General features: G+C 34.8%; 1 protein-coding gene across 4 annotated transcripts in view; it reads left to right on the top strand.

Moving 5' to 3' along the window:
* ADGRL2 (adhesion G protein-coupled receptor L2) overlaps positions 1–25092 on the top strand; it is a 392820-nt gene that overhangs the window by 359886 nt on the left and 7842 nt on the right. For all 4 annotated transcript variants that reach the window (XM_082765657.1, XM_082765656.1, XM_082765658.1 and 1 more), the window contains 11 exons: positions 713–896; positions 3031–3153; positions 3419–3624; positions 4711–4884; positions 5925–6134; positions 7151–7371; positions 8673–8739; positions 15977–16068; positions 17937–18105; positions 21748–21876; positions 22296–22392. In XM_082765657.1, the coding sequence (XP_082621783.1) occupies positions 713–896; positions 3031–3153; positions 3419–3624; positions 4711–4884; positions 5925–6134; positions 7151–7371; positions 8673–8739; positions 15977–16068; positions 17937–18105; positions 21748–21876; positions 22296–22392 (1672 nt within the window). The remainder of the gene's footprint in view (positions 1–712; positions 897–3030; positions 3154–3418; positions 3625–4710; positions 4885–5924; positions 6135–7150; positions 7372–8672; positions 8740–15976; positions 16069–17936; positions 18106–21747; positions 21877–22295; positions 22393–25092) is intronic.

Below are 25092 nucleotides of genomic sequence, written 5' to 3'. Positions count from 1 at the left end.
AGTTTTTCAGTTTTGCCTTCTCTGATAACAGGGGCAGTCAGTGGACATCTTGTTTGCTCTATTGATTTCCTTTTTTAACTGACCTTTGTGTAGGAATGGGAGTTAGTAATCTTTTTAAGTATCTATGAACAGGTACAGGAACAGGAGGAGGAGTGAGAATGGCCCAGGCTAATTTATATCCACCGAGTCAGCTTCATTTCATGCCTCCTGTAATAAAGAAAGCAGTTTGTCATAGACAAGTAGTTTACAGCACCATGGCTGCATGAGTTGTGCTAAGTTTCCAGAAGAGAATTATTGCCATTTTAGCCTAAGCTGCAGAATGCCAATTTTGGCATTAGTATTTTTAAATATAAGTTATATATTTTGACATTAACTTTAAGATGAAAGCTTCAGGCAAAACTTCTGGCATTTATTTTTTATATTTTTTCAGCACATTAACAAAGCTGTCTTTATATTTGACAAGAGACGAGTCAAATCTGCATGTTTACCACTTAGAGACTACACAATGCTAGTGGCTAACTGCATTTCTATTAATGCTTATCCAGCAAGGGGATGGAAAATATTTTTATTTTGAAAATAGTTTTATAGTGCCATTAAATCACAGTAAATCATTCTGACAGTAAAGTATTATAATTGTCACCAGATAACGTTGGAAATTTTCCCCAGCTGCCTAGGGCAATCAGACCTAATGATAGTTTTCTAATGAATGCAGGCAATTGTTGATACAGTGGACAACCTGCTCAGGCCTGAAGCACTAGAGTCCTGGAAAGACATGAATTCTTCAGAACAAGCCCATGCAGCCACAATGCTACTTGATACATTAGAAGAAGGGGCTTTTGTCTTAGCTGATAATCTCTTAGAACCAACCAGAGTGTCAATGCCCACAGAAAATATTGGTAAGTGAATTTATTTTCAAGTATTAATTAAAGTCGTGTGCACTGCTTTCCACAAAAACAAGAAAAAATATTCTGGGTTGCCATATGCTCTTTGAAAGGTGAGCTGCACAAAATTTTTAGAAAGCTATATGTTACCTGCCTGTGTATCAAAGGACTTGCTCCTGAGGAGAGGAGAAATGCTTTTCTTGCTTACTTAAACAAAATTAGCATTCTTCTTTAGTATCATTAATACAGTGTATAACGTAAAGTAGTTGATATTGCAAAGTTGATTTACCACTGAAAAATCATTAGCAGAATGTATAGATACGAAGAGTACTTAAATGGCAAAGTATGGATTTTTTAAGGTAACTGCTTTCTGTAGGGCTGAGGAAATGCTTTTCTATTATACATAATCTGTTCCTAATGAATTTAAATTACTTTTTGCAATGCAGTCTTCCAGTTAAATATTTTAGGCACTCAGAGCATAGGCCAAATGTTTATATTAAACATGACTGTCTTCAGGTAAAAATGTGTTCAGTGGACTACATCTCCCATAATGCAGAATAGTTATGCTCCAGAGACTGCAAAATAGCTGAAGATAGTTGGAGCATAATTTGGAATTTAAGTGGTGACAGAGAAATGAAGGGGTTTGGTATTAGAGATGTGCAAATATTGGTACACGGGATGTGTTAAAGCAAAAATCATTGCTATGCATAAAATTAAAATTCCTTCATCTTATTACAGAGATGAATGTAGTCTCAGTGAAGTACAAGGAAGCTGAAAGTCTGCTAATTTGAGGGGTACCGAGATGGAGACTTGGAATAGACTCAGAAACGAGACTTTTCACGTTTCAATGTCTGCATATTTGTAACTGTAGAATATGATTCTGCCTAGTTTTTATTGAGTAGGAAGATACTGGGAAAAGATCAGGAAGGGTGTTATAGCCTGGTATAAAGTTGTTTCTGAAGGAATGATGGTAGAATTGCAGAAAGTTATCTGAGAAATTAACCATTATTATTTCCTCTAAATTATATTAAAAAATGTACTTTGGTTTCATGGGAAAAAAAATCTTTTTCCCAACTACATATGTTTCATTCGTAAGACCTTTATTTCTAAGACCTTTTAAGGTCTTTTCTAAGACATTTCTAAGATGCACCTTTGTGTAGACCTGGACATCACACTTAGGATGTACATGTAGTTCCATGGAGCTCAGTAGACTGTCTGAACATCACTTCCTAAGTGATAAGCTACCGTCAAATCCTGGTGGTGCATCACTGATGCCATGCAAATCTGAATAGACCAATGCTGAATTCCCAACACACTTACTTGTACGTGGTTTAGAGAATGAGGAATGGCTCTCCTAAATTCCTTTTGTAGGTCCATAGTTTATAGCTATGGACTGATAATTAAACTAGTTTAATGTAACATAGATATTTTACAAAAAATTGACCACTCTGACCCATATAATTTACATATCTCAGGAAATTCATTCTTTCATGATAATCCCATGAAAGCTGCTCAGTATGCATTGCAATATGAAATTAAAACTGACTGTCTGAGTGAGATCTAAATTTTCAATTTCAATACTGTTTTTTAGCGGAACCAATACATTTTTTCCTATCAACCTTTATACAAAATTATGTTTAGGAAATATATATATATTTAGATATGAATATCTCTTTAGCTAAATACATGGCATAGGTATACTTAGGCATCTGTTTGCTGACTTTTAAAACCTCTTTATATCTAAATCAATACTTGAAGCTCTAAATCTGCTGGCTGTGGATACTGCATAGTCGTGTGAAGCTTCAAAATAAATGTTTATCTGCAATATGTGTATTCGTGGTATTTTAAGTGGATTTTTTGGTGGCACACATTAAAGCAAGGTTTGATGTTGTGTTTTCACTATTAAAATACTGCCATTTTAGTAGTATGCACGAGGTTTAATTAAAGTTTAAAGAAACTAACTCTATGTAGTTGAAACATGCCGGTACAGATCTGTCTTTCTGGTGGCAAATGTAGAACAGCAGTGTTCTACATTTATCAATAAAGATTGGGGGAAATAATTGTCATTTGGCGTATTGCAATCTGGCCAAAAGACTATCTCTGCATCCTCCTTTTTAACACTTGTTTTTTTTTTCTTGGGTCTGCTTAGTTTTGGATGTTGCAGTGCTCATTACTGAGGGCCAGGTGCAGGACTTGAAATTTCCTCAGGGCAATAAAGGAGGCAACTCGATTCAGCTCTCTGCAAGCACTGTGAAACAGAACAGCAGGAATGGTGAGTCCTGGGCACATAGCACTGCAACTCCATCACATTTTATAAAACCTACATTACCTCCTCTAGTTAAAAAATCAAAACAAAACACAACAAAACTGCTCTGTGGCTTTTTCTTGAACATAGCGGGTACCTGGGCTTTTTTCTTCAAATCCGTAGCCTGAAAATGTCTCTCTGTTTACTTATTTTCCACTCCTTAGGGTTACAGGTTGCAGCTTTTCTGTATAATTCTCTATGGTGTGATGATGGGATTTGTTTTCTTTCGTAGGGTTAGCAAAACTGGTTTTCATCATTTACAAAAGTCTGGGGCGTTTTCTTAGTACTGAAAATGCAACCATAAAGCTGGGCAGTGACTTTGCTGGGCGGAACAGTACAATTGCAGTCAACTCCCACGTCATTGCAGCCTCTATCAACAAGGAGTCTAGCCGGGTGTACCTGACTGATCCTGTGCATTTTACTCTGGAACACATTGATGTGAGTTATGCTAATGAATTAATGGGAAGGTCATAAAATCAGCAAGAGAGAAAAGCAATGCAGAAAAATAACCTTTTTTCCATTTGAATTTTAAATGTTGGTCTAGGTCAGAAACATGAGCTTAGTTAAGTCTATGAACATAAAATTAAATGAGCCTGGTTCAGTGATTATTAGAACTTAAGTGTATTCTTAATGAAAGCTAATTCAGTAATCAACATGAAAATGTAAATGACTAATTTGTTTCTAACTAAAAATTAACTCTTACCTTAGTAGCAGGGTAGAAAACAACTGTTAAGATTCATGTTTGTCTGATGTAGCAAATTTAAATGACACTTAAAATTTTTACATTAGATTTGGACCAAGCTCTGGAAGCCTATACAAAAGAATTGCTTAAAATGAATTTATTTAATGAAGAATGAAATATTATATCTTTTTTTTTAAATCATTTAAATTTGTGTATATGTTTTTTCATGATAATTTATTTGATGTTTCTTTGCTCTTCTGTTTGATCCTGTCTGTTTTCATGTCTCACATGGGGAAAGTAAATAGCACAGTGACAGAGAAAATACGGTTGGATTTTCCTCCCATTTTGCCCTTTTTTATAAATCTGTTTTGATTGCTTTTTATCCAAATAGATAAGACACTGAAGAATTAAATTTTTCCTAATGTCTGTTCGCATGACTTTGGCCTGACCAAATGTTAGAATCAAAGAAGATCATATTTTCAAATTCTCAGTTACAGGAAAAAAAAAATCTCTTCAGAATAAATTTGCTGTCCTAATTTCACAGGCAGCAAAAATGGCTATAATGTACCACCGGTGCATAAAATTGTAAGATGGAAATTGTAATTGTTTAAAATTGGGTCTACAGTAATTGAGACTATACTTTAGAGTGTTTCGGACTATAAAGTCCCTTTTAAACTAGATGTCTTCCTTGTATAACATAGTCCACAATTTTGCTGATGAAAAACTTTATTGTCCGAAACATGCAAAGTTTAATCTAAATTACCCTTTACACATATTAAACAATTGTTATTGCCATCTTAGTGTGTAAAATCCTGATTTTATTTTATCCTTTTATCTCCCAGCCTGACAATTATTTCAATGCAAATTGTTCATTCTGGAACTACTCAGAGAGGACTATGATGGGATACTGGTCAACTCAAGGCTGCAAACTGGTTGACACAAATAAAACTCATACAACATGTGCTTGCAGTCACCTAACCAACTTTGCAATTCTTATGGCTCATCGGGAAATTGTGGTAGGTAATGATATTACTAGCCATCAGCAGGAAACAAACTTTCAAAGATTAGCTTTAAATTTTCAGCAGGATACAAAATTGCTGAAGTTTCTTAAGTATTTATAGCTTCTACCTAGTTACTCCAAAACAATTTGCTTTCCATAGCACTTTCCATTCTCACTCATAAAGTTACAGGTAAGATAACAGAAAGACAAGGAAGGACAAGAGACTTCTTCAAGTCATACTTTAAAGTAAGTGACCATCTTAAAACCATTTTACAGACTTTGCATTACAGTTGGAGACTACTGGGGGGCAGCTGTGCAGGCTGTTCCCACAAGCACAAGTGCCAACTCTTTTTAAAGCAGGAAGGTCAAAGAGTTGGTGATGATATCTTAAATGCCTTTTCATACTCTGAAATTCTGTTGTCTAGTTAAAGCATTTACTGGATGGCAGGGGGCTTAGAGGAAGCAATATTTGCAAGGAAATGAGACTTTTCATAAATCTACTGTATTCTGAAGGGTCACTGAAGGTATAACTGAGATGACAAAAATGATTCTGCTGGAACTGAAGGAAGGAACCGTCTTTAGCTAAATGTGAGATTAGATGTCAAATTACATATGTAACATATTCTGCATTTTGTCCTAATGGTTGTATTAATCACCACTTTCTTCTCCACTGTGGAGTTGCAGGTTTGTAGGAAAGAACATGTACGCTTACAGGATGTCCAACAAAAGTTCTTTTCATCAGAACCTAGTGGTACTTTCAAAATGTTATGTGTCACCAATTACTTTTGCCTTACAAGTTTACAGAAAGTCATAGGAAAAGTGAAAATGCTGTCTAATCTGGCTAAAATAATCTTTTGCTCTTAGACCTGCTCCTCTTCTACTTCTCCTAATCTTGTTCTTCTGGGAAGCTGACCTGAGACTGAGAAATTACTGAATACATTTTGTCCATCTCATGTAATGAACAAGTAACTTTTCTAGATGCTACCTGTTAAAATAGATTTTTGTTTATGCTCATAAGGAGTCATATTAATTTTCTCCATTCTTGGTTATTTCTAGTACAAAGATGGAGTGCACGAATTGCTCCTCACTGTCATCACCTGGGTGGGAATTGTCATCTCTCTTGTTTGCCTGGCCATCTGCATCTTCACATTCTGTTTTTTCCGTGGTCTACAAAGTGATCGTAACACTATTCACAAGAATCTTTGTATCAACCTATTCATTGCTGAGTTCATTTTCCTAATAGGCATCGATAAGACAGAGTACAAGGTAAGGCTTCTGTGTGTGTACTGTTCTTTTTCTCTCAAATGACTGTTTGAAACAGATTTGAATTAAAACAAGACAACACTGCCAAGCTTTCAGCATTCTGACACAGCAAGTCTGAAATGAAAGCTCTAAGTGAAAATAAGATAGACATGTTCATAAATAGTATTTGCATTCATCAAAAATATCACTGTGGCCTTAATTTCCCACATACAGCACTGCTTTTCATTTTCCATTGAGAAACATCAGCTATTAATGAAGCAGGTGGTTTAAACTTCTGAAAGAGGAGCTGAAATGAAATGTTGATATACCAGTAACATACGTATGTTCTCTCTGTATATTCTCATAAGTCTCAACAACTATTGACAATTTTTTCATATATATATATAAGTACAGAGATGTACTTATCTATTTATTCATTTTTGAACTGCACATTCATGCAGGCTTTTTGTCAGTATTCATGAAATTAATTCTGTCATTCAGAAGCAATTCATTGTGTTGAAATCTAATAATCTGTTAGAGTTTCATCCAGAATTCAGCTATAGAGGAGAGAATTCAGACTGATTTCTGTTATGACGGTAGAAACTTCCAAAACTACATCAGATAAAAGTGACTTGATGGATGCTTCATAATTTTACATAAGCAGTATTACATTATGCATCTAGAACCAACTGTTCATGCTTCAGATAATCTAAACTACAAGCCCTAAAACCATATCAATTTCAAAATTAAAGCGTTGTTTATAAAAATGAAAACCGCTGTATAAGTGAAAATTGGAGGGTAAGGGTGTGGTTTTCATATCTGCATTCATACTGTTTGGCTTAATTTCCTTTTTGCAGCTTCTGTGAATGTATTAGTATTTGCAAATGTTCAATATGTGTTTTCAGGTTGGGAAAATGCTCCTGAATTTATGAAAGATCTCTGATAGATGTATATGCTGTTCTATTATACCCTATTTGATTAGAGATGTAATGATGTAAAGATTTTGTGGTTCATACTTCCATCTTTCTTTTTCTTTTCAGATTGCATGTCCAATATTTGCAGGTCTCTTACACTTTTTCTTCCTGGCAGCCTTTGCCTGGATGTGTCTAGAAGGAGTGCAGCTTTATCTAATGTTAGTAGAAGTATTTGAAAGTGAATATTCTAGGAAGAAGTACTATTACGTTGCTGGCTACCTCTTCCCTGCTACAGTAGTTGGTGTCTCAGCAGCTATTGACTATAAGAGCTACGGAACAGAGAAAGCGTAAGTAATTGCGAGTGACCTGAGTGTTTTTCAAGTGAATAATTTTTTTAAGCCTATTAGCTGTCAGAGGGTCCCTGACAGACTAAAATACCATCTGAAGCTTTATTGGTAAGAGAATGGCAATGCTGTGCACAAATTACAATCAAGTCTTTTGTAATTCTCTAGGTTCAGCAGATTTTTACTCTAGAGAGACCAATTCTAAATTATGGTCTTTCTTTTAGCACAAAAGATTGACCTGAAACAAATTGAAAAAGTAAATAACTTTTGGGCCTCAATGTGTATTAAGTAAAAATTCTTCTCAATTTAAAGTATCTATGGGCTTAACCACCCAGTTTTAACCTAATGCTTCATTAGATCTTTTTGTTCAATTGGCCCTTTAGCTAACTTTCATCCTGAATTGTGATAGTACAATATTCCAACCCATATAGTTCACTTTGATAACATTTTATCAGGCGAGTAGGGCAGGATTAAAATTAGCCACTGCTTTTTATTTATAAAAATATAGATACATATATGAAGTGACAGAACATAGACAGAAAGCATTTTTGAGGATTTAAGTTGCTGGAGGCATGAACTTGCCTTTCAGTAGCGTTTACTTTGTCCTTTGATGAAATTAGTTACAGGATGGGAAGAGACTGTTGACTACAAGAAAGCTGCTTGATTTTGCTATTGATGAAAGACAAATAAGAGCGATTCAGCAGGGAACTGTATGAAAAACAAATCACTAAATGAAGTCAGCCCTAATAGGTTTACACGTCATTTGGTCAGCCGTAATAGGTTTACACGTCATTTAGTCTGGTGTCATATACATTCTTTCTCTCATGTCCAACTCCCAGTTGGGGCATTTCATTTATAACAGATTGTTTTTCAGAAAAATGTGTCATCTGAACAATTTCTGTCTCATATTCTCTATGAGTAAGCACAATGATACAAAGTTAAAAGCAGATTCCTAAAATGTCATGGAAAACTTGTGAAAAGTGTAAAGATGTTACACTCAGTAATCAGTGACAACACCTATGACCAAACCTTTTAACTAGAAGAAGAGAGAGATCATTTAGTTTTTGGTTTTGTTTCTTCTTTCTACGTTAGCTATTCTGATGATGTACGTTGATGTTCAATGGTGTTATTAAACTGGACTCATCAGAAGAGTTACAGGTTAGGAAAAATTTTCCATGGACTAAGTGATACTGTGTACTGTTTATTGTTGTTTACCGACAAGTTGTAAGACTAAGAAATATTTCTGCACTTTTAATTCATTGGACTGTTCACTTCTCAATCTCTTTTTATTTTTTCTACCGTAGTTGCTGGCTCCATGTAGATAACTATTTTATCTGGAGTTTCATTGGGCCTGTTACCTTTATTATTCTGGTAAGAACTTTTCTCCTTTCATTTTACATTGCCTTACAGCAAAGGTCGAAAATCAAAAGAATGAATAACATCTGTCATTATTCATTCTTATTCATGATACATTTCATGAAAATTCTTATAAACAATTTGTAGCATGACCAGTGGTTATATATATAAATGTTTAGGAGTCTTTAGAGAGTGCTGACCAAATGATTAATTGTCAAAGCTATGGTGGCACTTCAGCATAGTCATTTTTTCTTAATGGCTTGAACTCTGAAGGTCATATTGACATGAGTAGTCATATGAAAAATCAATGAAATAATACTAAACCCATTTTTTTTTTAAAGGAACCATTATTATTGCTTTCAATTGAGTTACTATTGGACATGTTCCAGAATTTAACTGCTAACTCTCCAATATAATTATCTCAAAAGGGTATTCTAATGTGTTGGATAATTAAGAGAATCTTATATCTTGTTATATTTATACAGTACTTATATCTATATTTGCATATGCATATTTTTCAGTGACTGTTTCTGTATGTATTTATGCTACATGCAGTGTATATCGGACACCCAAGTTCATCTGTTTCAGCATAAACAATATTATGTAACCAAAAGCTTATACACATTCTTGCAATAAACTCCATAAATTCATTGTATGCATACAGACCCATATACACACCAATGCCTGTGTGCCCCATTGTCCATTTTACACATCCACTGTCCGTTCTCTGAGCACCACTGCACAGTTTCAGGTAAAAAGTGCATAGTCATCTGTCAACCCAGGGAAAAAACATCTCCCTGTTATTTCAGGTTAATAATATCAACACTGTACAATCCAAGAATTTAGAAGGAAAATGAATGCAAAATGTACATTTTGTCTCACCTTGTTTTTAATCTGGTAGTTTAGGATCTTTAAGCCTGGCAATGCTCAGGAAATACTCAAGAATGCTGGGACTGGAGACTGGTATATAGAAAGCTTTTTCCATCACTGCTGATAGTTCATAAGGATGTTTTCATGCTTCTGAAAGTCTAAATAGTTGCCTGTACCTCTGCCTTTATACAGTAATGGAGTTGTGAAAAGTAACAGAAGTTACTGTTTTTTTCCCTGAAGGGCATTCATCAGGCAGAATTTTGAAATTTCTGAATTTTGAAATACTGTTATAGATCTGTATGCCAGACATACTGTTTTGTTTTTGTTTTTATTTTTATTTTTATTTTTATTTTTATTTTTATTTTTATTTTTATTTTTATTTTTATTTTTATTTTATTTTTTAGCTTATAGGTTACTTCTGCATGTAAGGATAAACTGGGACTTTTATTTTGGAAATTTCAATTAAAAATGTACCCAGCCAATCTTTCATAAGTTCTTTATTCTCTCTTGGTATTGTTCTTTATTCCCTCTTCAATATTGAAATAAGCTTATGTGTATTTAGGTCAGTGTCACTCACTGTTTACATTGAAAACTGTTTTAACTCTTGAGTAGCCCCTTTAGAAAATACAACTGTTCAGCATAGTTGTTGTTTTAGTTCATTAGCATATTTTCAAAGAAATAGGTTTAGATCTATATATAAATTGAATTAGAAACATTAATATCTTCACAAGATTTTTGTTTAGAACATTATAATTTTGTGGAGTTTATTCTAAAAGCATTTAAATTAAATCAAGTATCAGGATAATAGCAACTTTTTAAATTAAACCTACAGTTCTGAAAGAGATCCTTTGTATTTTCAATGAGAGGTGATATTTTTCAACACAAAGTTGTTCCTTCCAGTTGTAATGATTACTAGAAAATTGTTTGAAGTTTCATGTCACAGCAGTTCAGTTACCTCTAGTCTGATTGGTGATAATTTCACTTTCTGTGTCTAGCTTTTTATTTTATTGTTACTGCAAGTATTTTGCTAAGTCACCTCTATTTCAGTCTTGCTTTAAAATAACATTTCATGTGGGAAGCTTTGGGCATTGCTGACAGCTTTTTCACTTCCTCATAACCAGGTCAGAGTGAGAATAGAGGTGAAGGACATTTAATCATATTGACCATGTACAGACATAGTTCACTATTATTTACTGGCCATGACATTATTATCCTCCAGCAAATCATTTAGGCTGAGACGCAAAAGGCCTTTGGGAGCAGTATTCCCAACTTCAAAAATATGAAACAGCAGGTAGCAATCACAGCACAGTTCCTGGGAGTAATTCTTCTCTAGCAATTGCTTTGCCCTCTAATCGTCCCAGCTGAGAAAGCAAGAGAGACTGGAGGAAGTGTGAGAAGTGTAATGGCTGAAAAATAGTACATTGTGAGCAGTGTAACAAAAGAAGAGCCATATTTGCAAAGTAGCATCCTTAGTAGTGCGTAAGAAATTCACTTTGGTAAGCTTTTTTAACATGTTAAAACAATTTCTTGACAAAGTTGATTACTACTTTAATTCACAACATTTTCTCTAAGCTTATAAGCTGTTGCACTTGTATCTGTATACGTGTCTGTGCAAAAGGATGGGGAAGTAAGGGAGGGGAAGTATGAAGTTCCTCAGTACATCTTCTGAGGAACTTCCAACTTCGCTGTTTCCATAGCCTGCCATGCCTTTGGGCACCAGGGTTATTATATCTATGGAAAAAGAGCATGTAAGTAATGAGCGGTGGGAAACCATTAGTATGCCTGAAATGGTTTAATGAAAGCTTGGATCATGACACGTCAGGAGCTGTTCTTATCATTTGGACAGCTCCATCTGCATCTTTAATAATTAATTCAGTTCAGTAAGAGTTCAGCTTGCACACTCATTTAGAAGCCTTCTTCAGAGAGCACCTCTCTCACTGCCAGTCCCAGAGAGAAATAGGCTTCTGCATGGCTAAGAGCAAAGATCTGGAGATACAAGAACAGTTTTAGAGCTGCATTTGCCAGGTAACAAAAGCTCCGGGGAGTTCAAAAAGGGTCAGAACATGTGCAGTTCAGCTAGGTTACTTCAGAGTGGTGTTTCTGTTCTTCTGTCTTATCATATCCATGTCAGCACTGCAGGCTGTGTGGAATGAATTTTAAGCTGCTAAGCTCAGGCGGACGTGATTCAATTGAGCTGGTTGATGGCTATAAAACAAACAGTGCACTCCTGTAATCTGTGGTGAGAAAAGCCTGAGTATTTTGACTTCTATGTCAAAATTCTATTGAATTCTATTGCAAACTATATTCAAGTTGCTGAAACAACTAGAGTTTGCTCCTCTCAGATGGAGCCAATTGATTAGGCTACCAAAGGCTACTTAAGCAAAAATTCATAGGATGTCCTGTTCTGTTAACATCGGAAAGAGCATTTCTCTTCACTCTGACTGAGAAGTTCACCAAAGTCTATATGTATAGATATGGTTGCACACATATCTAGCTCCACATTTAAAAGCAGCCTGTATTTGCAAGCTTATGCATATAAATAATATATATATATTACAGCAGACACTTGATAAATGGTATTTATCTGCTGCTCACAAGGAAAAATTTATCATAATTTTTGCAAAATCTAGCTTTCTTTGGCCACTAATTCATTGTACCTGTGACTAATTCCAATCCATTAGTCTTCTGTGCAGGTTATTACATCCACTTTTTTTAAAAGGTAATTTGACTTTGAGACATTCAGTCTCTTAAAATTATATGGGTTTCGGGTGAGAAAAAGACAAAATCCCCACCTATATAATCTATCATATCGAGTACCTTCTGATTTTCAAACCAGAACTGCCATTGTTTGTGTTGGATCTGAAATAAATATGATCTTCCAAGGAGTTCCATTTGATTATTACCATAAAAATTATACAATGTTAATATTTTAAAGTAGTGATATTTTATCTTTATTTAATATGTATTCATTTGTGTTTATTTTGCGCAATTCTATCCAATTATATTAGTCAAATTAAGAGACAGAAAGGAATGGGTACTTTAAAAGGTATTCTACTTTTTTTTTTGTACTTTGCATACATTTCCAAAATCAGTGTAAAGATTAAACTAGTTGTCTATGTAATCCAGTATCCTGTTTCTCATAGCGGCTATGTATTTCAGAAGTTACAGCAAAAAAATAACATAAACATCCATGAAATACTATTGTAAAATATTTTGCCAATGTTTTAAGGTGATCGGACATTATAGCTTCACATTCTGTAGCCCTGTGTTCTGTCACTGCAGAATCACAGCAGAATTCTCAAATCCTATCCCGATTCCTGACCAGACTTTTAAATTGTTATTTTCAGACTCATAGGGAGGGATTGTCTGATTTCCAGAAGTGCAGTGTGAACAAGAAAGAGATTTTACAGACTACAAAGGTTGCAATTCTCCATGGCTGCGTACACAGAGATGTGTTTACTGTCAGTGTGTGTGTGTATACAAGGTGTTTATATTTTTTTGTTGCTGTTGAAGGAGGGCAGTATTGTTGAGGTACATATTTTGGTTCATCTGGGATGAATGCAACCCAATTGTCAGGATGAGGCCTACCCATCAGTAGCCCATTGCGTTATAAGAAGTTTGAGGAATGTTATAGACCCAAATTTGCTTTTGAAAGTCCACCTTGCTGTTCATGTGGGCCTTTATGCGACGCCAGAGTACTTCATGACTGTGGTGAACGTTCTTAAAGAAAGGTGGCTTACTGAGGCCCATCTGCCAAGCTGGAGAAGTATCTGTGAATTTATTTGCTTAGATTACTAACAGTTCAATCATCAGTCATGATATAATTCAGGTTGGAAGGGACTTCCTGTGATCTGTGGTCCAAGATCCTGCTCAAAACAGTCTGAACAGACCAGTTTGCTCAGGGCCAAAAAAGCTTTCCATATACAAAATTAGTACAAATGAACGTGAAAGCAGTAAGTTTGTTTCCTTCTTGTACAGACTTCTTCCCCCATGTATTTCGCACCAGGAAAAGTGATGTAGCTGCTCTTTCTACAAGTTATTATTCTCCGACAAATTCCCTTCTCTCACTGCTTAGTGTCTGGTGTCATAAAATGGCAGAATGCCCAAAAGTCTTTAACTCATGAGTTCCTCCAAAACAATCAATTTCTAGATGAAGAGCAGTGAGGGAGCCAAAAGTGACTGCATTTATAGAAAGGTTTGGTTACAGTTTTTGTAAGCAGGCAGGATAGGCTATTGGTAATGACACAATGTGCAAAGGGATGCTAGTGTATCTGAACAAGTGGCAAACCATGGTCTTTGACTGCTGAAACTGAAAACCAAGCAATATTTCACAGTGATGGAGAAACAAGTATCATACGCCCTGTTGTCATAGTTACTTTGTCTTCAAAGTAATTTTTTTTTTTTCCATAGGAGGGCTTCTTCAGCTACTGTGATACAGCAGTCTGATTTTCTGTCAGATGTTTTTAGTGCTCTATTTCCTCCGTTATAATTAAAATGTATAGTAAGCAACTGTTATGTAAAGTTATTTTCTAGCCCAGCAAGGACATAGAGATAGACAGAGCTGAGAAACTACATAAAAACTTTTTAATGTGCTGGAGCTTGGTTTAGGCTCTAGGGTAGGGCCATTCTGGAGTGTATGTAACTGGAGGAACCTTAGTATCTAAATACAAGCTTTTTTTTGATATGTCACTTCACTCCTACACAGAATCAGAGGATATAAACCTCTCATTGCATTAGGCAGCCATTTACAGGTTAGGCCATGCCTATGAGTTTTTGATCCAAGAATGATGTTGCTGCTATATCCTATATTCAGGATACTCCAGGTTAGCTTCTTAGGCAAGTACCTGTGCTGTAAATACTGTTCTGAACTGGCACACAGCGTCCATCCTGATTTTGAGAGTACAGTAATAGCGATAACTTGGTTGCCCATAGCATTAGGAATTATTTCTGTAATATATGTTTTTGTTAAACAGACTGTGATCAGAGTCTTCAAAATGCTCCTAAGTATAAACAGTAAATACTGTTAAGATCTTCTGTTTACTAGGAATTCAGTTACATTTCTGACCATTGTGGCTGTGGTGGTTTTACAGCTGTAGGAAGACTTCTGGTATGAAATGATATCTCCAGTATTACAGATACTGTGAGGAGTTTGATGCTTTCTCAAATCAAAGACTGCCCAAAATAGGGGACTGGGTTTCATGATTCCCATCATTGACCATTTGAAGATGTATAGGGAAGTTTATAAGAATGAAGTTATAGTCTTTTTTTTGTATGTATGTTATAAGGATATCCAAGCATATTCTTCCATCTTCTGTTAGTGAATTGGTTTAGTTATTTCTAGTGGACTGTTGTACTAGTAGATCGGGATGTGTTTTTTTAATTAATGAAGGGGCATAACTCTTACTGTTCTCAAACATGATTTTATTTGAATTGTGTGCGTGATATAGGATAGTACGTACTAATTATTCAAATTAACTGTATACAACTTTTCAATTCATATTGTGCAGGCATCCTTTGCTTTGGCTTACCTATGTTCTTCACTTGCTTTGAAATTGATAGCAGAAAGGCACCTAGTGCCTTTGATACCTGTGATGCCATTTTACAATAGGAGCTATAAAAATTATGTTCACTATCTTCCCTATATGAATGACACAACAAGAATAAGACAGGATAGTCCTTTCCTTCAAGTGGCATGCAGTTGCACTTCAACAGAATCCAGACTACAGAAGGAAAGAGGGCAGTAGGAGGGTGCGCACACAGGATATGTCTCTGGCACTGTTAAGTTTGATGCATTTGCTACATATTTACATTTCTTTTTTTTTCCTCTTTCTTTTTCTCTTTCTTTAATTATATTTTAGCTGTTTTCAAGACCTGAGTGGGATTTGTGAGAATAAAATTATATAACAAAAAAAAAAAAAAAAGAAAGAAAGGGAGAAGCCAGCAAAGATGAAAAACCTTCCAGGAGCAGAATGGGATGGTGAAAAGGTGACTAGTACAGCACAGTAAAGGATAACTGTAGTCTTCAGAGGAAGTCAGTGAGATGGAGAACAGGGCCAGAATTAAAAGGCAGAGGTGAACAGGGAGTGAACACAGCATGCTGGAAGACAGAGCTAGACAGACACTGACTAGTGTCGGACATGAGCTGAATGTGGCTGGTTCATGATGCTGGGGTCAGTTTGGCAAAATCAACTGAAACAATGACTTAAAACATTTTTGCCCCACATCTGTATTTGCAATCACCTTTTATAGACTGTCTGATAAAGTTAGCCAGTTTCTCTACAAATTTGAAAATAAACAATGGGGTTTTGTTTAGGTTTTAACATCCTTATTATTCAACCTATTACTTGAAGTAGTTTAATTTCATTCTTATCTGTTTTGACAGCTGAATCTTATCTTCCTGGTGATCACATTGTGCAAAATGGTGAAGCACTCAAACACTTTGAAACCAGACTCTAGCAGGTTGGAAAACATTAAGTAAGTGCTTTGTGTTCAAGTATGAGAACTATGATTATTTTCTGATTGCTGAACTGATTGAAAGCTACTCTCCATTAGGAGCACATGCCATTGTCTCCCAGCAACTGCAGATGTCAATTAGAAACAAACAGAACCAATCCTGCTTTCGTCACATTGTTGCTCTAATCTCACAAACACTGGTCAAAATTAGATAATTTCAGCCTGGAACTAGTGCCAAGAAACTGTTTCACGGAAATGCCACAGAACTGTAGTAATTTCATTTGCATTTAAAATGCACTTCAAAAATGATGTTCCTGTTTGCATGACTGATATGATTATATTAAGTTTGTTTTGTTAAATGACTTTTTGATTTAGGGATTCTGAGCAGTTTCTTCTCGTAATCCTGTTCTCCCAAGAGAATTGACTCTATTATTATTGTTAACTTGAGGATTATCTGCTGTCTTCATGCTAATTTAACAACTGTTTACTTTATCTTGGTGCTGTACTGTAGTATCCCTTTTTCAGAGTAATATAAGGGTTATATAATTAGCAAGGCTTTGTCAGCTCTTGATTCTTTAGATAGTCTTTTAGTGTATCCTGTATAGCTTTATGTTGTACCAAAGGTTTTTGTTATCAACACTAAAGGGATGGTGCAACTTTATAACACTAAGGGTTGGATGCAAAAGAGTCTTAGAGATTTGCTTTGAATGTTGAAAATGGCAAAGGGAAATTTACAGTAAGGCTAATGTTGTGAACTAGATGTTATGGATAGGTCAGTATCAGCTTCATTGCATGTTGCATGATGAGAGAGAGAGCTAATCTTTAGCATCTCTCTCTTTTCTTCCTTTTCCTCTTTCTGTCTTCTCATCCACACCAGTAATTACCGTGTTTGTGATGGCTACTATAATACGGACTTACCTGGGTAAGACAGAACCCTCCATTAACAAATTTCTGGCATGACTTTTAACTTTACAAACTCAGTCAATATTGTGGATTGCCCTTAATTTTAATTAACTAATTTTGAGATACCTGATTTGCTAAAGATTTTTTAACTATTATATGCCTTTATAATTTTAAATTGCTTGCCTCTGCATTTTGAATTTCCTAATTTTGACTAATTTTTATAGACATTTAAAAATGCTCTTATTATTTTCTGTTTCAATTCTGTCTAATAATTTTGTTTCTCTTTTCTGCTTATAATGCTTTCTAGCTATGAAGATAATAAGCCATTTATCAAGTAAGATCATTAGCTAGATGTGGAATTCACTGACTAAATTCCCTTTCCCTTCCATTCTGTGCCGTTCTCTACAGTTCCTTTTCCTTAACCTATTCATGATGGAATCTTTTTTAGACTATTCTGTAAAGCAATATCCATATTTTTGCCACATTTCAGCAGGGTTTCTTCATGCGGAAGTTAGATCATCTAGCTTCAGTTTAGCCGAGTTTATCAGAGCATTAAAGATTTGGGCTCTAGGCTTTTAATCTGCTGTTTAACCTTTGTGTTACATTATTTGGCGTCATATGGCAGCACCACTGTTTAAAATCTATGGTGTGATTAGAGGCTAAGCCAGATTTATCAATCTCTTTTGTAAAAGCAGATAAGGCAATGGCATAGCTGGGGTTTGCACTATACTTCTGCATTTCAAAATATTTTTGACATCCTATGCAGTTCTTGAAAAAGAAAAAGGTCATATCTACTCTTCCACTGGAGACTAAAAGTACCAAATGGAATTGTTCTTTCTTTAATAGATGAAAGGTTAAACCCAAGGAATTTTTACATTTGAATATGAACCTAGTAAAAATCAACTGCAGGAACTGAAATGTTAATATTGGATTTGGCAACATGCAATCTTATAAGTAATGATAGTAAAACTAATTTTCTTTTACAGATCCTGGGTCCTGGGTGCATTTGCTCTCCTGTGTCTTCTTGGCCTAACGTGGTCATTTGGCCTGCTGTTTATCAACGAGGGGACAGTTGTGATGACTTATCTCTTCACAGTATTTAATGCTTTCCAAGGAATGTTTATTTTCATCTTTCACTGTGCCCTTCAGAAGAAAGTAAGTTACTGAAAACATTAATGTGTGCTACCTAACTCCTTAATAATACCACATATTTTTCTTTAAAAATAGAGAAAAATATATAAGGTTTCAAAAAGAGGAGTATTTTGAAGTAGTTTGGGGCAGGTACTAGGATTCAAAACCAAGTCTTGCTCTTTGTGCATCTGAGAGTCATTTAGCTGCTCTGTGGCCTAGATTGGATTAAAAATGGCTGCAGCATTTCCAACCCAGGCTTGAAAAGTCTTGAGGTTTTGGGAACAAAATTATTATAGAAAATGTTTAACATTGGTAATGTGGTATGTATGATTTTGAATTTATAGCCAAAAGTCCTTTATGTGTTCATGAAACAAATCCTGCCTGCAGCACTGAAAACAAAGAACCATTTACGATATGAGCCCATCTCAGCCTGGAAACACTCTCTCAGATCAAGGCAGAAGACCTCTCTTGAGATCCCATTAAGCTGCCACATAAAGCTACGGGTGATAGGCAGGGATTATGCTATGAGTGCTTGTTCATTACAAAATTAAGAGAGATCTAAAAATTAATTTCATTGTGAACTTCAACACACCTAAGAAAAATAGTAGTCATTAACAGTAGACAACTGCTAACGGGGACAATTTTCTAAATACACCAGCATGACTACTTCTTTTCAAGTGTTTGCTTCCCCCAGCAATCCAACAGCTAAGTGTTCTTAACTGGAAAAACTGGAAGTTCTTGGCAAGCTCCTTCTCTGATGAAGGGGTATGCTAAATTAGTTCTGCTCTCTCTTTCCCATTGGGAACAGTGGGGTCCATACAGAGCATATCTGCTGCGGAGACAGAAAACTTACAGGGGAGAGAGGAACGGACAGGAGAGAAGGAAGTGAAGGGTGCAGCAAGGAGGGATTCTCTTGGGGTTTTCTGCTCCCCTTCTCTTCCCCAGACTGAGAATGGAGAATGTTTCTATGGATGCCTTAGAGATGCTTCAGTAAAGGATAAAAGAAAACTGCTCATAGAAGGCATGGCAAATGAAAATAATGAGAGGAGAGGGGAAGGGTAAATGTCAAAAAAATCACGAACCACATAGCATAGGACAACATGCAATAAATCCTTCATTTGGAAATACCCAACTTGCAATATTTAGGTTCTAAACATTTTTACTAGTTTTAGGCAGGAGACCTAGCAGTTATTAACTCCCATTATAATTAGCTCACCAGAGACATAATTAACTGATATTTATAAAGTGGTTTGAGATCATTGCATAAAGCATTGCTGTGTAAGGGCAAAATCACATTCTTGCATGTTCTAAACTATACCAGCTCTAAGAGTATCAGTGTCTCTAGATTTAGTGTAAATAATGGCTTTCAGACATGTTTTAGGGAAAGATCTGTGAGACAGAAAGGATTTTATCCAGATGAACATGGCACTGCTCTCGTTTTAACAGAACAAAATAACACTTAGAGAGGAGGTTAAGAAGAGAGGGAAGAAAAGGCACACATTTTCAAAATGCAAATAATTTATAGATTAGGGTTTCATATAATGTTGCCCTTTTTACCACTTGTATTGGACTTGAAAATCAAAAATAGATTCATTTTATATTTCTTTTTACAGCTGGGCATTGTTTTTATATTAAGTGGAGTCAGCAAAAAGCAATATTAAAATACCAGTCAAGTATGAAAAAACATAACTTGGAGCAATAAGATTTATACCTGAAAGAATGTTAAAGCTGCCATTTAAAATTTTTAAGTTTTGATGCCTTTGACTGGATATTATCCTATCCTCTGTCTGCATAGCTAATGTAGTCTTTTTATTCTTTTATTACTAGTTGGTCACTAAATTGAACAGAGAAATAGAATTGTGAAAATGAAAACTATTATGTTTCCAGTTCTGACAGGATGATAGTGCTGTTGCTTCCATCAGTTTCCAACAAGCTATAATTTAGAAATAATGACAGAGGAATGCACAGTGCTGACAGATAATGTACATTCACAGCAATATAGGCATTAGGCAAAAACAGCCCTGGGGGTGGTATTTGGGTGAAAATATAGTTTTGATTGCTATTGTCTCTACTGTGTAGTGTTTTGAAGCATTTAATATCCATTAATGTTCAGGAATGTATTTTCTTAGGTGTTATACCCTCTAGTGATGATATATATAAACTTATATTTTTCAGAATACAAAGTTAAAGATTATAATTCTGTGTCCACGCATTTCTGTTTTCATTTTTGTAAATGTGTGTTTTGTGCTGTTGTAGGTAGGGGTTCATTTAAAATATGTAAAATATACTTAAGAAAGTTGAGTTGTTATCCCTAGATTGAAATTAAAGCACTAACCGTTCAGTTTGCTCAACCTTGTTGTAGTTTGTAGAAACATTACATTATGTATTCCATCATTAAAATTCTTGAAATACTGAAAAAAACACATGGCATACACAAATCTACGCTATGAATTTTTTGCATTTTCCCCTCTCCCCTTTTTTGGTTTTACATACACATAGTTTTATTTCTGTCCCATATATTTTGTAGACCAAGCAGAATTCACAGATTAGCTGAAACCTCAATTCTCAGAGAAACTTAGGAGTCTCATTAATATAGGTGAAACTCTTGGATTACCAAGTATCTAGTGGAAGATTTATGAATTTAGACTTAGATATCTTTACAAGTTTTATCCGATGTTTTCTTTCACTGATGCTGTCATGTTGCCAAGATGTGTGTATCCTGATTACTTCTATCACAATGTTAATATATATAAATTACAAAACGAAAGTTTCCAGTAGTTCATTGGAAAGAGAAGGTGAATAAATGCAGGTCAAATACAAAAAAAAAAAAAAAAACAATAAAAGAAACAAAGAATACCACCAGTTCTGTTACTCTATCAGAGAAAAGTTTTGTTTGAACACACTCATCAAGTGTGTTCAGACTTCTGGGGTCAGCAAAGACAAAGATTTTATTTTTTTGTCCTAAAAGCAAAATATGCTTAATTTCTCAGCCTTTCTGTTTCAAATTCTGGGTCAGAGCCCCTGCTGGTGCCCCCACAACTGCAGATGGCTCTGTGCTGGGAGGGGGCGGTGGTGATTGTGAGCCTTGCATAAACCTGAAGCAGGTGTGACCAATGAACTAGTAACTGTTTGAGTTACCCAACCTAACTTTATATGAAAACTTTTTTATATAGTCCTTGCAATTTAGAGTCCAATGGAAAGGATAATTTAAATGGGTAATGTCAAGAAACACAAAGATACCTCAGCCCTTCTTGCATGATAGGATGTTGCATGATAGGATGGGAAGATGAGCTTTCTATGGTTTATGTACTAAAAGCTAATACAAAAAGGACTGTTTTCATCCAACATTCAGTTCAGGTAAACTTAACTATACTAATCTACAATTTGAAGACAAAAATAATCCCATAATAACTCAGTAGCTATTATTCAAACACATCTGAATGAAGCACATGTGTACTTCAGAAATAATCTGTTAAAAAAAACCTGGGTGACTGCCATTGAGTAAGGTAGAATATCTGATTTTGTTAATGGCCAGCATTTCAATAGACAAGAATTATCCATTTGCTTGAAAAACAGTTGAGTATTTTCAATGCAAGATTCATGTCTTTTTGCCAGTGGAGATATTTGACGCTATTTTTTGTGCTAAGTGTTTTTATGTCCTCTTAGGTACGTAAGGAATATGGGAAATGCTTCCGACATTCCTACTGCTGTGGTGGACTACCAACTGAGAGTCCTCACAGTTCAGTGAAGGCATCAACGACAAGAACTAGTGCTCGATATTCCTCCGGCACTCAGGTAACAAAGATTTTGACAGCAATTTTTAATTAAACTTATTTATAAAAAGCCTACTGAGATGTGTTGCAAAAGTACTAATTGTCTTTTCATTATTATCATTTAGATGGCAAATACACACTTGTATATACTTGAATTGATTTCTTTGTAAAGATTTCCTTTTGGTTTGGACTAAAGCAAACACCTTACTTTTTATTGTAATTAGGGGCTGGTTTAGTGGAAAGTTTATACCATCATGTTTCATCTAAATGAAATTTAATAAACTAGACTTATAATAACAAAAGATGGAATTTCACGCTGTGCTAGAAGAATGGCTTACTTTAGACCAAAAGAAATACAAATACTCTACATAATAGCACATAGGTCAGAAAAAATCTTTCTGTGACTTACCATGCTTCTGTCTCATTGCTTTATGTTAACAGAGTCGTATAAGGAGGATGTGGAATGACACTGTGAGAAAACAATCTGAATCTTCTTTTATCTCAGGTGACATCAACAGCACTTCAACGCTTAATCAAGGTCAGTCACTGGGAACATTTCAGTTCTAGAAGACTTAAATTTTATACAGATTTTATATCATTTAATTTAACACAGAAGAATTTAAAAGAATGTGTTGAAAAATAATCTGGAACAAATGTTCTCTAAAAGCAGAGTTTTAAAGTCATGCACCAGCACATTTTAAAACCATTTTCCCTCAGCTGGCCCCGACTATATAAGTTGAATTCCTCCATTTGTGGGAGTGTATTTAAATAAGTTTCATCAATAATTTAACTTAAAAGCAAGATCATAATTTTAAATCCTTCCTAACCTTTATAGGTTAAATCTGAAACAGAAATATGAGTGCAGTAACATTTTAATGCATATTTGACTATGATTTTTAGGTGCAGAAATTTTCCCAGTGAAATCCAATTGATATCATTTCTATGCAAAAGATGTCTGTAAAGCATTTATCTTTTTTATTTCAAAGAGCATCGTACCTGTCACATGGGATAGAATCCAGAATCAGGCACAGAGAAGCCAGAACTTCAAATTTCTTATCTCAAATAGATTTTAAAATCTGTAACTTCATTTTCATATCCAGTTACAAGGGTGTTAACCAAGACAGAATGTCCCTTCCTTGTTCTCCTTGTTTTATTTATTTATTTTTTTATTTAAAAAAAAAACAACAAACAAACAAACAAAAAAAACATTTTAAGCTAAGTAATGGAGGGAAAGGCTGCTTTGTGGAAGCTAAGCTCACAGTTTATTCTTCCACTCACATCCTTAAGAGAAGAACACATAGTTCTGACCAGTTCCTGCTCAACTCAGAAAGTTTCAAATAGAAAATTCACTACTGTTAGGGCTGCTGTAAAGCTCCCATGAACCATGGCTGGCAAATTTTCCTACCTTGTGCTTTTTTTAAGATTCAGTGGCTGGGACCTGTACTTAACTCATATTTATTTTAGAAGTAAAAAATGTGGTACTTTGTAAAAGAGAAAATTTCAAAAAGCATAATCCTACTTCTGCTGTTTGGTGTATAAAGATGGATGAGACTTGTGTGTCTCACTGCTCCCCTCACCTGAATCATTATTATCCTCTGGTAAAACCAAAATTAACTAATATTTCCTAAGTAGATTTTTTTTTTTTCATTTATTAAAACCCCATATGTATGCCAGAATCCCAGATAAAAGTCTGGGATTTCCTGCTGCAACTCAGGTAATTCAGAGTTGAGCACAGATCTTGGAATTTTCTCCCTGCTTTGGAACTCCAGTCTCAAGTCACCTGAGATGCTCTGTCATGACTAGAAAAAAATGATACTGTCATGATTCAACTGTAATAATTTTACTATCTTAGTATGCATGTAAGGGTAGCTTAGTAATTATTGGCAAGTATCATTTCATAAAATTCAAGGTTTTAAAAGTGGCAAACTATTTGAATTGAAAAACAAAGTTCTCTTACTATAAATTACGGGTAATAATTCAAACCAAGATAAAACATATTACACAAAAAAAGTCAAAACGTATTTGAGCTAGTATTTCTAGTAGTAAATAGATAACAACTGAAAAAAAGCTATGATAAAAACTTTCTTAGTTGTTCACTGGTATAAACTTTCAAATAACATTGGCATAATCAGGCAATAAGTCTCTGAATCTTAGAATTATCTGCTTCTTTGAACTACCAAGTACCTATGGTAGTACAAAAGCATTAATATTTGAAATATATACTGCCTTTTCTATTGCCAAATAAAAATATAGTATAAAAATATAGTTGGCTCTTTATTTGTACTTTAGTCTATGATGCAATCCTGATGCATTGCTGTGCAATGCAGTAGAAAAGGAAGTAGAATTTTACTTTAATGAAGTGTTTAAAGTAAGTTTTAAATGATAGTTTTTCATGGTGTTTTTCTTTTTTCTTCTTTTTTTTTTTTCTTCCTTTTTTTTTTCCTGTGTGTGTGCATGTCAATTTTCCAAACAATTATTCTTCTGGTAACTAGAAATCAGAGCTAATAGATTCTATAGTTTTCAAATGATGCTTAATTTTTTTTCTAATTCTTCTGAATTGTTTAAATGGTATTACACTAACATGTAAACTATGTTCTAAAAAATCTGTTAATTCCTGTAGTATCTTGCTTCATGTTACACTGTTTGTAAACTGCTTGTTTAAAGAAAAGTTGTCATTCAAGGAATTCTTTTTTTAAAACCTGGCAGATAAATTTGCTTTCCCCTCAGCATGCATACTTTTGCATATACTAAGATATGCTTGCAGTTTGTCATCCACTGTCTGTTTGAAAACAGCAATTCCCTTCCACTCTCTGTGTGTTTGTCATAAAGTGAATAACAGCTCTGATCCATCATAAGACATTTTTCAATGCATTTAAATTCAAGAAATTCAGTTCTCTCAATTCTGGGCAGAAGTGTTCCATAATATCATTTTAGAAGTTACCATAGCTTTATGTAGTACCTTGATCTCTACACATTTAATTGCTATTCTTGTGTAACCGTGATTTTGTATACATTAGTAAGTGTCACTCTCACCAGATGTTTACTTTGGGGATTTGGACAGCACCTGTGAATTACTGGCATCTAACTATATTTTTCTACTCCCATTTCAAATACATAGCTCAAATACATTCAGAAATTTTCATCTGAATTACATTTGACAAGTTCTACATGATTCATGATGAATAAAAAATATTCTTTATTGAAATTGTCAGAATAAAATTAAAGAACTGACTTTTTT

Source organism: Aythya marila (genome assembly GCF_965140915.1).
Source record: "Aythya marila genome assembly, chromosome: 8".
Classification (NCBI taxonomy): Eukaryota; Metazoa; Chordata; class Aves; order Anseriformes; family Anatidae; genus Aythya; species Aythya marila.
This window is presented reverse-complemented; position numbering and strand designations above follow the sequence as displayed.